General features: G+C 36.0%; 1 protein-coding gene across 1 annotated transcript in view; it reads right to left on the bottom strand.

The window, feature by feature from the left end:
* The window catches only part of LOC129245962 (zwei Ig domain protein zig-8), a 90,637-nt gene that overhangs the window by 19,499 nt on the left and 47,761 nt on the right, over positions 1–23,377 (bottom strand). Inside the window, exons 4-5 of the mRNA XM_054884420.1 lie at positions 12,419–12,586; positions 2,602–2,736 (exon numbers count right to left, since the gene is read on the bottom strand). Of these exons, the coding sequence (XP_054740395.1) occupies positions 2,602–2,736; positions 12,419–12,586 (303 nt within the window). The remainder of the gene's footprint in view (positions 1–2,601; positions 2,737–12,418; positions 12,587–23,377) is intronic.

Here is a 23,377-nt window from a genome sequence, read left to right as displayed (position 1 = left end):
GCAGGTTTCACAATTTTTATTCAAAAAACGGCTGATAACAATTACAAGTGGAAAGTTACATCATTTAAATATCTACCATGAGCACGTCTACAAGTAAAATCCGCCCCTTCTTTCCAACCTTCTGTGCTGTAGTAGCAACAACAAAATGGTTTTGGTATACTAGTCATTTCCATAAAAATATTTCCCGTTGGGATTCGGCTTGAAACTGTAGGCCCCCCCATTCGTGGAACAGTTTCTTGAAATTTGTTCACCAACTTTTGAATTGTCGACTCATCCGAACGATTACTTCCACAAAAAAATTACGAATTTCGCGAAATGTTGTTCTTAAGGCTATTTTCATAATAAGCTTCAATATTTCATTAACGCGTTGTTCTATCGTGCAAAATTGTACATCTGCCTACTTGATAAAAGTCAAAGATGGTATAAAAAAGGTGTCTTCTAGGAATTATTCACTACTGACATCTATCAATATCAGATTATTTTTACAAAGTGAATAAAGGAAAGCTTTAATTTTGCCTCTCCGGTCGCAAGTCACCAGATATCGAATTTGTCAAGGCGACACTTAAAGTTTTCTTCGGCTAGAACTTTTCCAGCGAAAACTCTATACAAATTAATTTTAAACTAAACTATGTGCAAACTTTGATGTACTTTACCAAAATGGCTCCAAAAACTGTTTGTGCGGACTCTCATGTGAATATTCTAGCAACAAAGTGCCAAAAATTTAGATCATATGCAAAGTGAATGAAGGGAAAATGCCAAGTACTCGTACAAGTATGTAGATGGAACAAATACTGCAGCGAAAAGCCCGAAAGCTTGCAACAAAATATTGCACGCTCGTAATTTCAATAACTTAAGCTGCGATAGTGGCTGCGGCGAATGTAAACGAAAACGATTTTGGCTCGGATTACTTGGAATAACCATCGCCGCCGCAGCCATCGCGCCCACCGCTGCCGCTGATATCCCCATCGGCCTTGGTCGCAGCTACTGTGGCAATAAAATCAGCAGCAAACGTGGCGTAAAAGGCACTGAAAGGGTTGCAGTATGTTTGCATTTTAGTATTTTTATTGCAACAGTTTGGCATTTATGTACATTTGTATATATAGATATACAAAAAGAGTGCGTGTATGTATGTATGTAAGTATGTTTGTTGGCGTGTATTTATATATCTGCGTATTTGTTTCATATGTTTCGCTCACTTGTGTGAGGGCACTTGGCAGCAACATGAACTACGAACAATTTCACTTAAACGAGAATTTATTATTAAATCTGCACCACACATATACACACACACGCATGCATACATATAACTTTACCCAGTAGAAGGACAAACTGCTCAACAAACATTCTATTTCTTTATATATAATTTAATGGAAAAAGTCAAGCTAGTTCGAGAGTGACTAGAATTGCACCAGTTGCAAAATGCCCAATCAGAGTTGCGTGCAAAAACAATTTTATTGTGATTGTTGCTCTAGCTTTTAAACGGCAATATTTCAACAACTTTTGTCTGAAGTGGAAATAGTTTTGTGCAATGTCTTATTTCAAACTAAAATACAGTTTTTCCATTTAAGAATTCCGAAAGACTTATGTATTCGTGTTGTTCTAGCACATTTACTTTAATTTAAAAATGTTTTTCTAACATTCATTGAGGAATTTGTAATTACTTGTCGATTTATTTCAAATTGGCGATTTTGGTCATAAATTGCTCTCGAACTTTTTTCTTTCATAATAAAATATTTTTGAAACATTCATTTATGGATTTTAATTTGCTTTTTCAACTTATCTCGTCCTAAATTCGACTAGACCTGTTGTCTGTTGTGAATTAGCTGATATAATATTTATGTAAAGGCTGTGTGTAAGGCTGAAATAGAGGCGCACAATTCACATCTTTCCATTTTAAAAATGCCTTTTCTTAGCACTGAAGAACTGTTAGAAGTTATACTCATAATTTTGACTGCAGGGTATGAGCATAAATGAAAAATACATGCATGTATTTGTAAGTAATTGTAATCACCGCCAAGTGGCTAGAAGCTACAAAGGATATTGCGCGCCTTACCCTAAGTGAGTGTTGCGGCAGCTTTGGGTGCATAGCCATTCCCATTTTTATACATATATAAAAATGCATCTAAGTATAGGTACATGTGTGCGAGTATGTACAAGTATGAGTGAGTTTATGCAGGCGTAAGTATTTTACTACTCGTTCGCTTGTATTAAATTTAATGACTCTTGAAATTGTTGCAACTGCTGCGCTGCACTTGCAGTACGCTCGGTTGCTCAGTTGTTCGCTCGTGGCGAGTCATATAAATTTTCATTAACCCAACAAATTTGAATTTCTGTGGCAAGTAAACGTAAATTGTGTGGCCAACATAAATCTTAGCAAAAGTTGTTGAGATGCATTGTAAAGTAAATACTCTTTGGTGTATTGGCAACTACAAGCGCACACTCCCCTCTCACACATACAAATACAAACAAATGCTGGAGTACTTGCATGTTGTTGGAATTTTTTGTTGTTTCGCGCTCGTTGGCCTTGGCATATTTTCGTTCGTTGCTTTTTTTTTGTTTTGTGTGCATGTGTGAGCGTGTTTTTTTGTTGTTTTTGCTTACCTTTTCAATTATGCAGACGAGATTTATTGTAGATCCCATGTCGACATGCAGCTCACCGGAGCCCAATATGAATGCCTCGGGTACGACTACTTGCAGATTCACAAAATGCGAAATGATGCCTGTCGGTGTGGAGACCTTGAAGTGGGCAGAAAGAAGAATATATGTTACAAAGATATAAAAATGAGTCTGTATATAGTTTCAATAAAAAAATAGTTTATAAATAAATAATTCTAGTAATATTTCCCATATATAAATATTGATTTCGCAACGTCGTGATTTGCTAAATTTTCTTTCAGTCTGTAAGTTGAATCAGCAGTAACAGCCAAGGGCATTTTACAATTAAAAAAAAAAAGGTGAAAATAGTAAAAAAAAAATATAATGGTGCACGACAGCCAATACGACCGCAAACTCCTGCTGTTATTTCGTATTCATGAACGGTTACAAGTGAATGTGAAAGTAAATAAAAAAAGGTGACGCAAAAGACAGTACACGATTATGTGTTAAATAATTCCAAAAGTAACTAATCAATATTCTTTTTTTATATTTATTAAGCAATACACTTTTTCTTGTTTTGCAAATTGTAAATGATCTGATAGGTGGTCACCATTGAGTTGATGCTTATTTGGGCAAATTTTATAGAATTTACCATCACTTTCTACAGGATTTCTAGCGCTGGATTGCCGAATCTTCAGCCCAAAAGGTTAGAGCTTATTTACGTCGACTGTTTATGTTAAGAAACAAAGGAAATAGAATGTGGCAGGCAAACTCGTGGCTCACCAAATTCTCCTAATAGAGAATTCGAAGAGAATGTAATAGGTCTATGAATAAGTTCGTGCGGTTTTTTTCGAAATTTGAATTTCGGATCATTCCCATGGCTTTTAAACGTTTGGAAATGGTTGATTGATTAACTCCCAAAGTTTTTGCAACCTCTTCTTGCGTTTGAGCCGGATCTTGATCGAGCAATTCCTCCAATTCGGTATCCATGAACTTTGGCGGCGCACCCTCGCGTTCTTCGTCTTCCAAGCCAAAATCACCACTTTTAAAGCGTGCAAACCACTTCTGGCACGTTCGCTCAGCTAGAGCATGCTCACCATAAACTTCCACCAAGATACGATGACTTTCGGCTGCTTTTTTCTTCATATTAAAATAATGAAGAAGAATTCCCCGCAAAAACACATTATTTGGCACGAAATTCGACATTTTCAAGTGTGGTAAAAATATTGTTGTTTACGCTTCAAATAAAAAACTTATACTGACGTTTGTGCCTTACGACAGTAGCTCTCCAATGAATGTTTGGAAATGTGGATCGATGGAATAATAATCAAGTTACGCCATCTGTTGTAAAACCGCACGAACTTATTCATAGTCCTATTAAATGTGTGTTTTTTTTTAATTTTCATTCCCTCACGCTGTATTTGCTCTGGCAGTATCTCAGTAATGTCATCTATACCCTAATAGTAACTCATCCAGTTTTGGTATTAAAAAAAGTTTAATGTGATCTTGTATAATTCTTCTGTAATTCTCCAGTGATGAAGTTGCCGCTTTTTGATTGTCGTCTTGGTTATGAGTAAATAGCGCATTGTACCGTAATTTTTATGGATGAAGTGATTTCCCATTGATAATACGAATATTGTTGGTTGTCCAGAACTGAATTTTGTTTTTGTTCAACACTACCATTAGCTTCTTAACAATGTCTGGCATTGTGTCATTCAGCTTCAATAATTTCTGAGTAGATGCTACACGAGTTTGGCGGTCTGCTGGCACCAGTTGTTGAACCATCTGAATTTCATTAGAAAACATCTTCAAACCTTCCTTTGGTATTATTCGCTCCTTCTCCGCATTATCTCTGACAGTGTGGTTGTTTTCAAGTGAAAGAGTTGTTCCAAGTCGTCGACGTAATTTCTGATTACTTTAAATATGAACCTCTTCTGTATACCTTCGATGATCTATGAAAATCTTTTTTTTTTCGAATGAATAGTTTGCAGTTAGCTTCTCCAGCTAGCTATCGCTTTCTCTTTCACAGTTTCAATGGACAGACACTTTGTTTTCCTTAATGTAAATTAGGAAAAAATCACAATAGACGGATGAGTATCTGACGAATGAGACAGACCATCCGCCTTGTTGGGCTCGATAGACAATGCGGAATGAACCCTCTCATATATTCATATAGCTTTCGTTCGTTCTCAAAACTATGATGAAACAATTGATAATACAATTGGCCACCATGATGAACAGTAGTGCTTTATGCCACATCCTGTAAAAAGCTTTTGCAATATCCTGCTAGGCAGCTTTTCTCCTTTTATTATCCATATCATTTAGTATTTTGTTAATAACTCTGTGGACTTGTTGCAAAGTGGAATGCTGACGTCTAAATCCAAATTGATGGCTTGGTATTATATTTTTCTCTATCAGAATTTTGTCTAATCTGGCAAAGAATATTTTTTGAAACACTTTTGAAATAATGGGCAAGAGACTGATAGGGCGATATGATGTCGTTTCTGATGCACTTTTACCTGGTTTACCTGGGGATTGCCGTTATTTGAGCAACTTTCCAGAGGCGTGGGAAGCATTGCGTCCTTAATATGCTGTTGAATATTTGTCTTATATATGTGATTGCTAGATTAGGTAGTTCTTTTAGTATTTTACCATTTATTAGATCGTAGCCCGGTGCTTTTTTACTGTTCAGATTTTTCAAATGATATCTGATTTCTGCTGAGGTTGTCATTTTCATTACCTTTTCTGGGTTACTCGTATTTACATTTTGTTCAATGTGCTGATTGTCTTTTTCGTTTGAGAATATTGTTTTAAAGTGTTCAGCTAGTGTGTTTGCCTTATCTTTATTGTTTCTAGTTGCTTTCCATAGAGAATAATTGTTAACTGCCATGGCCCCCAAGTTATGTATATAATTCTCAAGCTTTTTATCTCCGTGTTGTTTTAATAATGTTTTTAATTCAGTTGGTGATTTTTAAGTTTTGCCTTATCTTCGGGATGTTTAGTAGTTTGCCACTTTTTACGGAGTTTCCTTTTTTGTTGAATTTTTTGATTGATATGTATTGGAATAGACTCTTTTTGTTGAATTTTTATATTTGGTGTCGAAAGGGTAAGGGATTTGATGATGGAATCGTTGAAAAAAGCTATTGCTGAGTCAATCTCGTTTTCCGTTTTTAATGAAATATTTATAGTCAATTCTGCTCCCACACTTTGTCGAAAATAATTGAAGTCTGTTTTATTATTATATAGTCCTGTAAAAGTTTGTTGGTGCAGAGTTCCAAGAATTGTCATTAGAAGTGGTGAATGATCCGATGATAGCTCCAAACATGACTTAATGGTGAGATGGGCTTGGGGAATATTTTTAACAATACATAAATCAATTAAATCTGGTTGTTTTTTGATATCTGTAGGCCAGTATGTCGGGGCTCTCCGGTGCTATTGAATTTTGGCGTACAGTATACTGCTGATATTGTTATTGGTCCATTTGAGTTATTTATTTTTATTGAAACTGTCGTTGCTTGTATGTTAATTTTTCTATAACCATCAAGTTCGTGGTATTTAATTGTTTTTTTGATGATTATTGCAGTTCCTCCGTGAGTCTTGGTATATGGGTGATTTGTGTAGTGTATGTTGTAATTGGGTATATTTACAAAAGTTTTATGAGTTGCATGAGTCTCGGATATTAGCATAATATCAATTGCATTGTCTAGAATAAAAGTCTTGAGTTCCAGTTCGTGGCGCGTAAGTCCGTTTGCGTTCCAAACAGCTATTTTTATTTTACTTAGTGCGACCATCTGGCTTCGATACCAGTATGTCTACAATGTTCATCATGGTGGTCATATGTGTTATCATTTGCTTCATCATAGTTTTAAGGCGCACTTGAAAAGTGAATGTATCGATTTCAAAAATTTTTGCCTAGTGACCTCGCTGTTGAAAAAAGCCTGATACTGTTGAAAAAAATTGAAATATGTTTTACAAATTAATCGATTTTTTGGGTGACCCCAAAACCGCTTTTATTAGCTAGCATTAAAGGCATACCTATTACTGACTCGGTAATATGTATAAATATTATAAATAGCTCCTGTAAATCTCTTATGGCACTTAAAAGTTACGCAGACACCTCTCTGACGAAGTGCTATACAATCCGACTCATCTGCCATTTCTTTAATCGGTCGATGGAAAATAATCTTAGATTTTTTGGAATTATATCGCTCTAGTATTATCTGACAATTGTCGACATTATTCTTATGATATTTGGATTTCAACAATTCAACCGTCAGTTCAACATTTTCTAAATTTAATAAAGAGTCCAAGTGAAGACAGCAGAAGATGAATACTTGTAGGATGAGGTGCCCATCGAATCCCTAGCATTTTAGTATAATTCTGCAGGGGTAGAAGACTTCGGTTACACAGAGTATTGAGGCCCAACAAACCATTCCTCTTGCCAGTTAGTGGAACTTTGTAATTGTAGGCAATTGAACAGTAAAGTATACTATAGACGACCATGAATTCACACTTTATAAGATCCTCATCATGCGCTTCCTATAGAATGAAGCAGAAACTTGAGCGAAGGCAATGTATGATGGAGCGGCCTTTGTAGTTTTTGAGAGATTTCGTTGCGAAATTTTTCTATATCTTTACACCCTGGTAATGGCAAATATTGCAGACGATGAAATTTGAGTTTTATAAGCTTTATGGCGACTTAGATGTGGTGCAGTTAACAAATATACAGCAGCTCCATGGGCTAACTCGTGGCGTATGAATGAGTATAATCCTTTCCAACCTAAGAGTCCACGCTTTCCAAGAAGTCCCTTACTAGGCTCACTTGATTTTCTCTTTTAATTCAATTAGAATTACTTCGGAAGTCCATATGCCAAGCAAGAAGAGCAAATATGCAAGCCCTGTGCGATCTTGCCGAAACTGCTTCGTAAGAATTCAAAAGTTGTCTATTTAGTATTTCAAGCCAAGCCGCCATATAAAAGTATGTCTCACTCAAAGTATGAATTCACCACTGATAATAAGTAGCACATATATTTTTATAGAAGTTTGGTATGTGTGCAAATGTTTAATCTGCATCTGTAAGTATTTGTGCGGTAAAGTATTTTTGCGTTTAAAAAATATCCCAACAGCCATGAAGTCAAGCAGTCAGTGTCAGTGGCATTAATGCTCATACGCCCTGTTAGCCAACTTATCTATGTACGTACATACATACATAGTTTAACAACTGAGAATGAATGGCACACAAATTCTGCTGCAGACGACTTCATAAACTAGTCTTTGCACTTCACTTTGTTTGCAAAGTGTTATATCTTGCTTTCAAGTGCCAGCTAAAGAACTTGCCACGACGTGAGGGTGGTTACAATGCTTTACATTTCATACTTACATGGAGAGGTTTTAAAAATTCTTCATATCTTACTCACATATATATGTATGTATGTATAGTTAGAGAAGTTAGAACAAAGTACATATATCTATTTGCACGCAAGTTCACGTTGTTCTCTCATTTTACTTGCAATGTAATTGCGGTCATACTTCTTGGCATACAATTGGATATTTTGAACATATTTTATGTTAACTGTCACTTGCCTTCGCACAAATCATTCCATGCCTATAATTTTGAGCTTGTGTGAGATGGTATGCATTTTGGGGAGTTAGTGCACCAAGTTGGGCTGTCACTTCAAAACAATCTTTTCATTGACTAACTGATAGCCAGAAAGCAGATAAAATTACAACACACAAAGAAATCTACTCTTTTCCAAAATTTCTGAATTTTTATTTCAATATTTCCTGTTAAATTGCTGTCATAGACAACTCGAAGAAGTTAGTTTTACACTTTTTTTTGGTGCAAGAAAGTTTATTTCGCATTAGAATGACTCAATGCAGTTCTTACAAATGATGTACCAGGCAGTGATACATATTTCATGCCGATGTAAATTCGGCGCAAAGGGCGTCAGGTTTTTTTTTTTTTTTGCTATCAGGGAGTGCAAGTAACATTGACAAAGCATTGGAGCGATTCCATGTGAAGCCACTCATGAAAAGCTTTTAAAATTTTGAGAATGGTTTAACTTTGAAAGTTATAGTATAGATTTTTTTTTTGATTTTTTTCCTTTTAACATTTTTATAAGTATTTTTATTTTAACTTTTAAAAGTATACCATACTTTTTATATATAAAAGCCATTGTTCAAACATATTCTTTGCCCCCTTCCATAGGTTCCACCCTGCTAAGATGGGTGGGCGAAGCATCGCATTGGAAATTAAGACATGTTGAATGATGCTTGTTGAAGAAAATGTACAGATTAAATCGCTTTTCTAGTCTAAAACTTTTGATTTGAAAAAATAGCAGTATAGTATGCAATATGTAATGGTGGCCATTAAGCAATGTTACCGAACTTAGTGGCGCATTTGCATTAAAATAATGTCCATCTGCTAAATTCATTATAATCATTGACCTGATTAATATTTATCTGCAGCTAAAATAAGCGATAATGCCCTCAATAAGAAGGGAGAAATATCTTCTTTTATCATTACGTATTTCAACCTGAGGTTTCGAAACCTGGCATTACCGACAGAGTAGTAGCCGAATAAAGTTTCGTTTAATTTGAACTGAAAATCTAAAAAAATTAACAGAAATTGTGATAGGTTCCTCCCTCTCAAGTGTAAGCTCGCCTTCAATTATGGAAATGAATTTTTTGGACATAGTTTATGACGTGGGGTCATAAAGTTAAAAGTTTACTAAAATAATTTTAAGAAAAAGAGGTTTTTTTAAAATTACTTGTTCCTTTTTAGGTTCAACAAAAGTGGCACTGGTTACAACCCATCCTTTAAAAACGATAAAAACATTATGTAAAGGTATAAAAAAACTATAAAATTTGAATGAATTGAAAAGGCGAGTATAAGAAATCTAAAAAAACTAGTTGTACATAGAAATTATAGATTAGCCTTTTTGGAGGTTTTTTATTTAGTTTCGCTTTAATCGAATGGGGCATGGACATATAACACAATTTATAAATAGGAGGGATGGACTCTTTCGGAATCACTACTACGGAGTTTGAAGCTAAAATGCTACCAATTACGTTTTGTAATGTAGGCATTTTTTCACTGATGTTCTCTGTACAGCTACTTGTAAAAGCTCAACGCTTTGCAGAGCAGTTTTTACGCAGCGGGTTGGTTCTAATGTTGACTACTGAAAAACCTTACTTTTCCGATTTTGGCAACATTTTTTCAGAAATCACTTTCTTCTTCACCTTTGTCCTCAATTCCGTCAACAATCATTTCATCCGAAAAACGACGAAAAATTTGTCACCGAAAAATATTAAAAAACAAAAAAATTACCAAGGGGTACTCGACTCATCACGTCGGTATTCAACACCCAAGGATGATAGGTATACAAGATTTGGCCAATAACTTTGGTGGAAAAGAAAACTGTGAGGGAACTTCTGTTGCCACGTTACGTGACATTCGGCAACCGAATTCTGCACGCTCATTTCAAACACTTAGTCACACACTCGTCCAATCCGACGTTGTTCAAACCGCAACGAAGTGTCATTGGTTGATTTTTTTCGTTTATCACTAACCTAATCTCAATTTTTTTGTAAACACATCCCCGTTTACGTCAGCCTATCAGCTGATTCTGTCAAACTCCGTGAGAATTAAATCGTTAGAGCGGAAGAGAGTAATTCACCAATTAAATTCACCCCTACAATTAAATGTTAACCAAACATGCTTAAATTGTCAATGCGATAATGGGCCTATTATTGAGAATAATAATTTGCTATAAAGAATGGATAGGGAAGAATGCAGCATTGGTAAAATCGTGCTTAATCCGGCTTTGTGGAATAAAAAAATTGACTGTTATTCAAACAGGATTACTACTTAAACAATTTGGAATATAATGTGAACCTTCTCAGTTGTATGTTAAACTCATGGAGTAGATAAGCTACAAAGACTGTCTTAAGTTCTCTATGTACGCAAATTGTAAGAGTAAATTACACATTTGATTAGTAAGTAAGTATAAGTAATTTGCTAAATAGGTCAATATGTACCTTTATAAAGGGTTGTTAAGTTTCAAGGGCGGTATTGATTTTGATTAAAATATAATTTTTTTAAGAAAATAATTGTCATTTCTTATTATGATAATACTGGTATAGCTCAATTACGCATGGAATAAAATATCGGCCAAGTGGACGCCGCGGCTTCGGCGGCACACCCCCATCCGATGATCCAAATTTTCGATGGCGCTGAGGTATAATTGAGGTTCTATGCCGTTAATGTACCGAATTATCTCATCCTTTAGCTCTTGAATTGTTGCTGGCTTATCGACATATACCTTTTCTTTCAAATAACCCCAAAGAAAGAAGTCCAACGGTATCGTTGACGTTTAGGTGTGGGTCACATTCAACATCGGCCCTTGAAATTTAACCACCCTTCAAATAGGCTTTACTTTAATTGGAGCAACCTTTATAGAGTAAAGATGCTTAGAAAAGAAAGCGGACTTATCGTAGCGCACTGAAATAATAACTTGCGGTAGTTTCTAGCTCCTACTCTAAATTGAGTCTGCTTTTATGGAATAATTTATTTCCTACTCCTAGCTGCTGGTAGCCATTGATGCTGCTGTTGCACCTAGGAAAGCAGTTGTTATTGTTTGGATGTTGAGCAAGTGCATCAAAAGCGTTATTTGAATATAGTTATATTCTCCAGTTGGTGGGAAAGCGATGTTGAATAACAGCTTTAACAAACGTCCAATAAAACGATATAGCTAAATTTGTAGCTGTGTAAATGCACAAAGGAGCAATTTATTTTCTTTGGCAGGCCTTTTGATTTTCTCAGTTATACTGAAAGAATTCCTTTTTTTTTTAAGTTCAATTAATTCGGTTTTTTATAGATTGGCATATTTCAGATTTAGCTCAATTAAAATTTCATACAAAATGTAATTAAAATTGAGCAGCATGCCACAGTCGACAGATTTTTCATTTGACACACACAACACTTTTTAACAACCAGATTTTTTGAATAATAAATCTGAAGTGACATTTCATGATTCCAGTTAGACACCTCACTGCGACATGTTCTGATTTTTTATTCATTTTTTTTTGGTTACAACTTCGTTTTTGGTTTTTATTATTCTTATTTTAATTTTTTTTTTTAGTTTAGCTATCTAGTACAACATGTCACCACGTGTTGCCACAATTCATCCATTTGGCAAGCCATGAAAAATTAAAAGCTAAAAAAACTAAAATTAAAATTAAAGTCAGCGCTCACATGCCATAGTATACGGCTGGAAATGTTACCCATATTGCGGCCATGTGCTTACACACACATATACATATGAATATATGTGAATATTTTTGAATATATCGTCGGTGTTTTGTTTTGCCTTTTGCATCAACAGCTATGTAAGGACATGCCATGCCATGTGGATTGTAAAGCATGCAGCCTGCGAACCAACCGACGGACCGCTAGTTGGGCCACAGATAAAAATATGAATAAAATATGGCCAGCCAAGAAAAGTGACACATTTTAGATGGCGAACAGTTGGAATGGAACTAGTACGAGTATATTGCAATAGCATGAGTAGGCGAAGAGGGAGCATAAATAGAGCAAACGGCGAGTGTCGCTGGAAAGGTAGCAGGTAAAAAAAAAAAAAAGATGAAGAAATAGATAAAGTAGGCGTCTAACGTACATAAGCTAAAATGCAGTACAACCTAACTCCTGCAGAACCACTAACGCCCACACCTTCTTTGATATTTTTATATATTGAGATGCATGTGGCAACGCACGCCAACTCTTTCTGTACATTTTTTATCTTGTATTGCTTAACTCACTCACCTGACATTCGTACATGCCATGGTCTCGTCGCTGTACGAATTTTATCTGCAATGTCCACATATTCGAGCCGGGCGCATGCAGTATCGCAAACCGTTCGTCGTTGGTGTAGAGTTGCGCGCCGGACGAAAGGATGTGCCAGTCGCGTCGACGTATCCAAGAGATTTGATTCTGCGGTGGCATGGAAATATATGAATAAAAACAGCATTACACATATATGGTTGAAGTGAAAGGAGAAAAAAACTGGAATAAACCAAAGCTTGTAAACAAAGAATATTGCAGATTTTTTGTAGGGCATAATTAATATGTTTGAATCTAATATCATAAAAAAATTGATTCTGAATTAAAAACAAATTAAGAAAATTATAGTCAACATTCACTCATGCACACCAATTAGCAAAAATTAGTTGTAAGTAATACAAATTTACATAAACACATATATTTATTAGGGGGGTCTATCGGTGTCCGGTTTAAAAATTTCTATACCTTAAGGCAAACAATATTGCTTTGTGAGGAAAAGCAATCCATGAAATCCATTTGAAACAGTTTTTGCCATATAGCTATGACAATACTATACAAAAAACGAATTTGGATTAGAGTTTGCAAAAAACGTAATTATACAGTCAGGAAAACCCAAAAACCAGGGCACCCAATTTTCAAGATTAAAAAAATGTCTAATATTTAGTTAGTGTTGGCCTATCAAAACAAGTTATACACCAAATTAAAACTGAGTAAATTTCCTGTGTTCTGCTTATGCCTAATTTTTCATTACAATTACTGATTTTGCAGATATTTACAAGCTCCAAAAAACACAAAAGAAATAAAATAAAATAAAAAAACTCACGGAGGACTTAGAATTTTTTTGAAATATGCAAACGGTGCGTTGTACTTCTCTAACACTATAGGGACATTCATATTGTTTGGACGGTAATATAACCGCTCTGATAGAGGACATGATTAGTTCGAAAGCGAATTGTATTCGACTAATTCTTGCGAGTTTTAGAAACTCAAATGTTTCTACTGTATTTTGAAATGATATTCATGTGGCTCCCGAGCTTGACGCTTTGTTTAAAGCAAAACAAAGAGTGATAAGAAAATAAAGTAGCACTTGTGGCTTAGCGTCGAAGGCCTTTGTTTTTAATAGCAAATGAAAAATATATTTCTTTTTAAATGAGCGTAATAATTTGGTCATCCACTGTTCTTAAATGCATGTATATGACTTTACAGTAAATTTATATTCACTACATACTTTCCCATCTTAAATTTGAAATCCATTAACTTTTTATACTCATGCAACAATGCATAAAGCAATAATATGCCTCTACAAATATTTATAGCACATTAAATTTAGTATTTTATCAATAAGCTTATTAAAAGAAAAGTGAAGCAGGAAGTAAAAATTAATTTCTCGATTTTCCATATAGCTAATAAAATCGATAAAAAATATTTGTAATAATATAAAGAGGGTTTTATATGCTAAACGTGGTTGGCATTGGAAGAAGCAACAAATGTGGCATTCCGAGTGTTTCGGATAAGTATAAAAGAAAAAATATAAAAAATAATCGGCGCTTACACCCTTTGCTTGGTGTTTGGTCATGCTCCTTTTGCTATTTGTGAGTCTCGCTGTTTTTCCTGAAATGGGCGACGTGCAGTTTTATGCCGCCTCCGAGCTGCAGATGCTTTTTTTATGAGACTTTTGCATGCAGAAACACGCACAGAAGTTTGCCATTTTGGCGTTTCGTGCCCACAGCGGGTTGTGAACCCGCGCACGTCCGAATGGTTACGCACCAAGCCATATTACTTAGAAAAAAAGAATTCCATTTGGGCCAGCAGCTTTCAAAAAATGTTTGACTTAATAAGTTTAAGGATTTTCCGCACGGTCATATAAAGACCGTGGCACAATACTGTATCGCCCCAAAACATACAGAGGTAAAGAGCAACGAAAAAGCTGGCACATTTGAAAGAACTGTAAAACTGATTAATGGACAATTTCATTGGTCCACAACTGGGTACAGTACAACTTAAATTGCTGCCATTGCTTGACTTTTTGGCGTAGAAACTCTAAGCCTACCAAAAGGTAGCCGTCTACAGTCTTCCTTCTCACACGCAGCAGCAAGAAGTAAACACTTCTTGACGTTAGGCAAACGTGATCTGCGGGAAATTTGTGGTCAGACCCTGGAACGAGTATCTCAACAGATTTTGGGCCAGAGGTTCTAATTTGTATGAAATATGCTTAGCAAGCGACAAGGCGGCAGTTTAAAGCGAATTCTGTTTTTAAATGAAAAATCTCAATTGACGCATCTAAATCAATTTCATTTGCTTCAAAGTATTTCAAGTTTTTCCATTCCTCGAAGCATACGAAAAAGTCGTTTCCCGGTATGAATCACCTCAGAAGCGGCCTTTTGGAAAAAAGCCAAAAGTCACACCGCGCTAAGCTAATTAAGTGCGAGCCGAAACATTTTTTTCGCACCAAAATGATGCTTCAAAATTGTTTGAACTATTTCATTTGAAATTCCAACATTACTGACAAGGTTATTTATTATCGACCTATGATTTTTGAGCATCCATTCTTTAATTTTCTTCTCAGTTAATGTTGATGGTCATCCTTTATTGACATTACCAGCATTTCTAAAGTTATATGTGTGCGTACACATCATTTTGGTTCTACGACTCTTGATCTATGTTTATCATCACGTAGCCTTCTATGGAATGATCAACAGCTTTAAGTTGATCGTTTGAGGTTTGCCATTGCCTACTGGGGGCGACCGCTATTAGGAGCAACTTTCTCTATCGCCTTAGTGTATTGTGTACGGATATTCAAACCTACGCACTTCCGCACTTGCTAGATGGCATTTAGTTTTGAATTTTTAATGTCTTTCCACAGCGATGCAATATGCAGAAAACTGAGAATAAAATGTTTTGGTTTTTCACATATTTATGTAGATATATGGATTTTAATTTTATTTAATGTTTTCCAAGAATTTTATAAATATGAGTTAGTCGTAATTTTTTTCTATAGGAAAGGTAAAGTTGCTTTTATCTTTTGGGAAAATATTCTTCTTTTCAATTATTTTAAATGAAGTTTAATACTTTTTGTGATTTTTTAAGCTCAGTTTGATCTCTCCTTCCAACGATTAAAACTCTGATATGGTGAAAAAAGATTATAAAGGGTGGTTAAAATTCAAGGGCCGATGTTGTATATGAACCACACCTAAACGTCAAGCTTTTTCTGTATTTCATTTGACATTTTCCAATTTCAGACTGATTCAATTTTAACCATGGAAAGATACATAATCGAGCAACGCGTTAAAGTTATTCAGGCTTATTATGAAAACGGGCGTTCAAATCAAAATGCATATCGCGCACTTCGTGATTTTTTCGGTCAATTTAATCGTCCAAATGTGCGAAAAATCGGAAAAATTGTGCAAAAGTTTGAGCTAACCGGGTCTGTAGGAGATGTGAAAACGCCAGTGCATGCTCCTACAGCTCGTACTGTAGAAAATATTGCTGCTGTTCGCGATAGTGTGGTTGAAGAGCCGTCCACCTCAACTCGTCGTCGTGCCCCACAATTGCACCTCGCGCGCGGCGTTGATGAACATTATGCATAAAGACTTGCGTTTACACGCTTACAAGGTGCAGTTGACTCAAGAACTAAAGCCGCTTGACCATTTCAAGCGTCCCCAATGGTAAGAATGGCGGCAGGAAATGGCAAAAGTGAATGACCAATTTTCGAAGAAAATCATCTTCAGTGATGAGGCATATTTTCACCTCAGTGGATTCGTCAATAAGCAAAATTGCCGCATTTCGGCGAATGATAATCCAAGAGTGATTGCCGAAAAGCCAATGCATCCACGAAGAGTGACTGTTTGGTGCGGTTTATGAGGCCGGTCAGGCAGTTACTGTGAATAGTGTTCGCTATCGTGAGATGATAACGAACTTTTTATGACCCGAATTGAAAGATATAGATGTGGACGGTATGTGGTTTCAACAGGACGGTGCCACTTGTTACACAGCGAACGAAACAATGGCTTTTTTGCGCGAAAAATTTGATGGCCGAATAAACTAACGTTGCGGCGATGTCAATTGGCCGCCAAGAGCATGTGATTTGACACCGTTGGACTTCTTTCTTTGGGATTTTTTTTTGAATCTTATTTGAAAGAAAAGGTGTACGTCGATAAGCCAGCAACAATTCAAGAGCTAAAGGATGAGATAGTTCGGCACATTAACGGCATAGAACCTCAATTATACCTCATTGTCATCGAAAATTGGGACCATCGGATGTAGGTGTGCCACCGAGACCGCGGCGGCCATTTGGCCAATATTTTGTTTTATGCGGAATATTTATTATATATACAGGGTCCGCCATATAACTTTACGGAATTAAAAATGCTATAAAAAAGAAACTACTCAACATTTTTCCAAACTGTTTTTTTTTTTTTATTTTGAAGTACAATCCTTCCGGTTAATGATGGAACACAACTTCATTCATATGGCTGGCTCGGCTAGCCATACACCATCCCATACGATCGGTCCAATTTTTCAACACATTTTCGATTGTATGCGGCTGTATTTCAGCTATGACATCGCGTATGTTGGTCTTCAGGGCATCAATTGTTGCTGGTTTGTTGGCATTACACTGGTCTTTGACGGCGTTGGTTTGTCAATAAGCAACCCAGTTTCTCTTACTTTTTTCGCAAAGTAACGCACAAACGCTTCATTCGGTGCTTTTCTTCTTCCCATTGCCGTACGTAATTTTCGAACACATTCTGCAACATTACCATGATTTTCAAAGTAATGTCGCAATATTTCCCAGCGCTCTTTGAGCGTATACACAACCATTTTCGTTCAGCGGAAGAATAAAACTAATTTTCTGTCAAGTCAGATGACAGCTAAGTGTTACCATTCTTCAAATAATACCTAGTTCAAATCCGTAACGATAGATGGCGCGCCCTATATATTTTCATAATAAAGAGAAATTACAATAATTTCTTTAAAAAATTGTATTTAGTTCATAATCAGCACGGCCCATTGAAACTTAACCATCCTTTATAAGTACTTTATAGGTATATATATCTATACATTGCTGAAAGTAAAATTTTGTCTCTGGGGCACAGAGAGAGAGTTCACGCCTGTTCATTCGACAGGGTTTAAAAAAGTGACAAAAGTAATAATCCATGTTTTCTAAAATGTTTATTTATAAAACAGCTAAGTAAAAGATAACTCAATGAATTATTTATTTAATTAAAAAATAGAATATTCATATTTCTACGTACTTTTGTATATGGTTTCATCTTATTCTTAATGAGATATCATATTGTGAAATTTTTGAAATGCTATCTCTAATCTTGGAATTCTTCAAAAATTCTTGATTTTTCCTTAGATAAAAGATGTGCGTTTCTGTCTTTTTTTTCTCCATTGTATGTAGTTGGATACAAAACTTAAAAAAATATATAAAAGTATATAAGAGGATAAAGAAATCCATTATTTTTTCGCTAGATAGCTCTAGTGATCGATATGTCGTAAAGTATCGATCAACAATTCGATTGCTGTTTTTTTTTGTTTTAATATATTAAGTTGTGGGTTACAGGGTGTTAACAATGGACTTCAATAAATAGAAACTTTGGTACATTTTACAGTTTTTATTTGATGACGGCTAAAATGCAAGCCAGGCCACTGAAATTGTGAATGGTGTTTATGGTACCGATACTGTAACAGCTAATGACGTGAAATTTTGGTTTCGTCGATTCCGTTCAGGCATTTTTGTTGTTAAAGAAAATGTCGATAATGGCGAAAATGTTGATAAAATTATAGAAATAATCGAAGTTGAGCAACATGATGGAACTTTTATGAAAAGTTTAAAATAAAAATGTGGTAACATTTCTGTTCACTAATACATAAAAAGTCAGTTTGAATTTTGAATATTAACGCGATTACAAAATTTTGCTTCACCCTTTCACGGCCATAAATTTTTTTGCTAGGTCATAGGTGAGTCGTTAAAATTGTAATGTTTTACTGTGTCAAAGCTTCAATGGAATTAATTGAATGCCCTCACACTTCGACCTTAATTTCTAAATTCCTTTCTCTATCCATCCCCATCATTGTTATTGGCGTTTCGGTATAAAATTTAATTGTAATTACAATGTTGACACGCTTTGCAAATAAAATTCAATGCAAATTTTAAACAGTTTAAAATTAATTGCACTCTTATTGGAGTATGAGCTCCAGGTTTGATGCCTTTATGCGCTTCACTGCGGCGGTATTTAATTGCATTTTAATGAGAGTTTTTAGTGCCGAATACGGCGTGAAAAAGCTTAAATGCAGGCAATTGGAAAAAATGCTATGTGTTAGTTTATTGAAATTTGCCAAAGCACCAGGGTTTGTTAAATGCATTTAATTAAGGGCCTCATAAATACATGGCCATACATATAAGTACGCAGGCACGTAAGGGTGGTTGGATGGAAATAAGTATGCGGTAATGCTCATCCTAAGGCGGCCGCTGTAGCCGAATGAGAGAACGGTGAAACACCAAAATTAAGAAAAACATTTTTCTAATAGCGGTCGCCCCTCGGCAGGCAATGGCAAACCTCCGAGTGTATTTCTGCCATGAAAAAGCTCCTCATAAAAATATCTGCCGTTCGGAGTCGGCTTGAAACTGTAGGTTCCTCAATTTGTGGAACACTATCAAGACGCACACCACAAATAGGAGGAGGAGCTCGGCCAAACACCCAAAAAGGATGTACGCGCCCATTATATTTATATAAATATATAAGTCTTTGGAATGTGGTATGCAACTGTGGGCAAAAAGTAAGATGAATTTGGTTGTAAAATGAAAAATCTTTATTTATTCTTGTAAATCAATTTCATCCCCTTCAAAATAGTCCCCTCCCGATGAAATACACTTATGCCAACGATTTTTCCAATCCCCGAAACATGCCAAATAGTCCATTTCCGGTATAGCCATCAGCACCCTCTTCGATTCAGCTTTTATCTCCTCAATCGACTCGAAACGCGTTCCCCAGAGTGATCTCTTGAGTTTTGGGAATAGCCAGAAGTCACACGGAGCCAAATCAGGCGAATACGGTGGTTGCGGAACGATATGCGTGGAATTTTTGGCGAAATGGTCACGAAGAACGAGTGCAGTGTGAGACGGTGCATTATCGTGATGCAAAAACCAAGAGTTGTTGGCCCATAATTCTGGTCTTTTTAGACGAATTGCTTCACGTAAACGACGCATAATGCTCAAATAATATTCCTTATTAACAATTTGGCCAGGTGGAAGGAATTCATAGTGCAACACACCACGAACATCGAAAAAAACTGTCATCATGACCTTTATTTTTTAATGACTTTGACGTGCTCTTTTCGGTCTGGCCTCGCCTTTAGCACGATGTTCGCTTGATTGGTCGGTTGTTTCAGGGTCGTAAGCATAAATCCAAGTCTCATCTCTCGTAATGATGCATTTGAGCTTGTCCTGATAGTCTGAAAGCATTGTTTCACACACATCAACGCGACGACTTTTTTCCAAGAAATTGAGAGTTTTCGGTACCAAACGAGATTTGACTTTTCGTAGGCCCAAATGGTCTTTCAAAATGGTTTTCACAGATCCTTCTGATATTCCGATCATATCAGTAAGGTCTTTAACAGTCAACCGATTGTCAACGATTTTTGAGCACTAACTCCTTCACTTTATTGGCGTGTTGGCCATCTGTTGACATCGATGGTCGTCCGGAGCGCTCCAAGTCATCAACACGTTCTCGACCCTCTTTGAAGTCTTTGTACCACTTATAAACATTTTTCTGCGACATGGTCGAATCACCAAATGCCTTCTGCAACATGCTAAACGTTTCCGCAGCCGAAATTTCATTCCGCTAACAAAATTTGATGGCACTTCTCTGCTCAATCAAATCAGACATTGTAAAAATCGAAAAATGCACTCTAGGTCGTTTGGTAAACACAAGCGTAAATATATTACTGATAATGGCATTCACATGAAAGTTGGCCCAGATGTTATTAACAGTGCTGCCAACTCATGAAAAAAATAACCAGAGCGAAATTTTAATCCCGCGAAGTTTGACAAATAAATTCACCTTACTTTTTGCCGACAGTAGTATATATATACGTATATATACATTATTAATAATTGTTTGCTACTAATGGTAAAATATGGTTGAAAAGGGAACGTGGCACTAAATTTGCATATAGTTTTTTTCTAAAATCGCTTGTATAAAATTATTTGAATTTGATATTGGGACATACATTTACTATCAAGATCTCATTATATATAGTATCAAAAAGTAAGAGGTAATTAGAATTTGTATTTGAGGCATGATGACAAATTTATTTGTTTATTTATTAATCTACAAATTGGATGCTGACAAACTATATGATAGATAGAAGCAAATAAAAACCTTACAGCAAGAATCGTATACATAACTTCTTAAAAGTTGACTTAGGGTGAGGAAAATCAAAGTCTAAGGAAGAAAAAAACCAGTAAACTGAGCTCGGGCCCTTAAAAGGAGCATTCATTCCATAAAATGCTTTAGCAATACCCACCAAAAATGAATTTATTGCAACGGAAAATGTGTGAGGGAACACTAAATTGAATTTTATTTAGCAGATACGGACAATCTGTAGAGCCCGTACAAATATCAAAGTCAAAACACATCGACAAAAGAACACGCCCAGACGCTAAGAACATGATATTTATTAGTAAGCAATGAGAGCGATAGGACGGAATGGAATCAACGAATATCATCGAGCGCACAAAAGCTCTCTGAGCAAACTCTAATCTATTAATATATACTGCGTGAAATGGTTTCCAAACAAATACCATGCATTCTAACCTGGGTCGAACTAACGACGAGTACCATAGTTTCAGAACATAGGGATCAGAAAACGAAGAACTATTTCGACGAGAGAAACATTTCGAAAGATTTAGAAGTAATCTATTTTATGTGAGGATTTTTAATTCACTAATTGTCTTTAGCTGGGAGTAGAAGAAAATTTCACATAGAAAAGCTGTAGGAAATATCGTTCAGGACGAGAAAAAAGAGTAACGGGCCAAGAAGACTACTTGGGGGACAGCAGAGGAAGCAGCAAAAGAATAAGGCGATACATTATCGAGTCGAATGACACAGTGTCTTTTCTCAAGATATGAAGTTAGTCACTTGAGAAAGTGAGAATCAAAGTGGAACGCCTCAAGCTTAGCTATTAATATGTGATCCCTGTCAAAAGGTGTTTGACTATATACTCAAATAATTTAGAAGTTCTTAGCTTGGAAATCGACCTATATTTTTCCATATCCATGTTATTGGTGCTTTTCGGGATAGGCGTAATAAAAGTCAATTTCCTGTCATCAAGGAAGACTACAGCAGCGACCGATTAAAAGCTGGACAACTTTTAATTAAAATAACGAATAGGCCATCAACATTGCTTTAGAGGATGGCTAAAGCTGATTTGTGCTAGAAATCACATCCTCGCCAGTCAATTTTAATTTCCTGAAGTTAATGGAAGTAGCTAAATTAAAAAGATATTTTTGTGGACAAAGTCAAAATCAGGATTGCATGAAATAAAATTCGAAGGAAAAAATTGTGCAAAAAGTGTGACAGCATCAGAGACGGCATTAGCTGAGACGACTTTAAGCTGAACCAACGCAGGTATATTTGAAAAGTTTTTCTTAGATTTTACGTAACTCCAAAAGGACTTGGGATCACATGTAATATTGCTCTCTATATGATGAATATAATTTTGGTACAACGATTTATTGAACTTGGTGAATTTACCTCTGTAAAACATATGCACGCTTACGAAAATTATGCTTTTGCTTTTTATAAACCGTATTTCTCAAGTTCCTTAGTTGTTCCTTAGTTATTCCTTAGAGAATCGCGGCTGCTCCGAAGTTTTAACACTTAACATTGGGATTGACACACACAAGCGTAAAATATCACAGATTTAAAAATATCGTAACATTCTACCACATGAACATTTTCAAATTGTCAAGACCTCTCATTTGTACTAAAAGTGATATGAAATGCAGTTGTTTCAAAGTTTCAGAGCACTCATATATATCAATGTTTCAGAAAATAAAGTCCCACAATATATTTGCGCTAATAACTACACTAATTTAGCAAACTGCTTTCTGTATTTTGAAGCTAGTTTTTTCTGGATAGCTCCTTTTTGCACATACAAGGTTAAGTCCAGAAAACAGCTTTGATAACTTCGACTTTATTTATTAAAAATAGTTCCCTCTGGCCTCGATAAACTGTTTTGCGCGATCTAAAAGCTTATCGAAAGAGTGTTTCAGGTCATTGACCGGAATGTGCTTCAGGATGTCAGTACAAGTCTTTTGGATGGCCTCTACGGACGTAAAATGTTTTTCTTTCATGACCAAATGCAATTTTCCGAATAGGTAGAAGTCACAGAGAGCCATAAGGGTGAATATGGTGAGTGATTGATGGTTAAAATACGATTTATAGTCAAAAAGTCAGTCACAAGAGTGGATCGATGTTATGGTGCATTATCATGCAATAAGCGCCAGCTTCCTCCTTCGCAGGTGAGTTCGACGAATATGATGGCACAAACGCTTCAAACCGCCAAGATAGAAAATTGCATTGACGGTTTGGCCCGTTGGCATGAACTCCTTGCGGACAATCCCCCTGGAATCGTTAAAACAAATGAGCATCGACTTGATTTTTGACTTCTCCAAACGTGATTTTTTGGGTGGTGGCTCGTCTGTGGCCTTCCATTCGGCACTTTGATACTTAGTTTCGGGTTCATGTTGGAAACACCAGTTACACCAGTTGTAAAGGAAGTTCTCGTCTTTTCTCGTCTCTTTAATGAGGCCTTTCGAATGTTGAATTTTGAGCACTTTTTGGTCCTCAGTTAACTTGCGTGGAATGAAGTGTGCACAGACCTTTCGCAAGCCCAAATTGTCAGCTAAAATGCGATAAATTGATATTTTGG

The sequence above is a fragment of the Anastrepha obliqua genome, chromosome 4 (assembly GCF_027943255.1).
Source record: "Anastrepha obliqua isolate idAnaObli1 chromosome 4, idAnaObli1_1.0, whole genome shotgun sequence".
NCBI classification, from domain to species: Eukaryota; Metazoa; Arthropoda; class Insecta; order Diptera; family Tephritidae; genus Anastrepha; species Anastrepha obliqua.
Note: the sequence above shows the minus strand (reverse complement) of the source record. Positions and strands in the feature narration are given on the sequence as shown.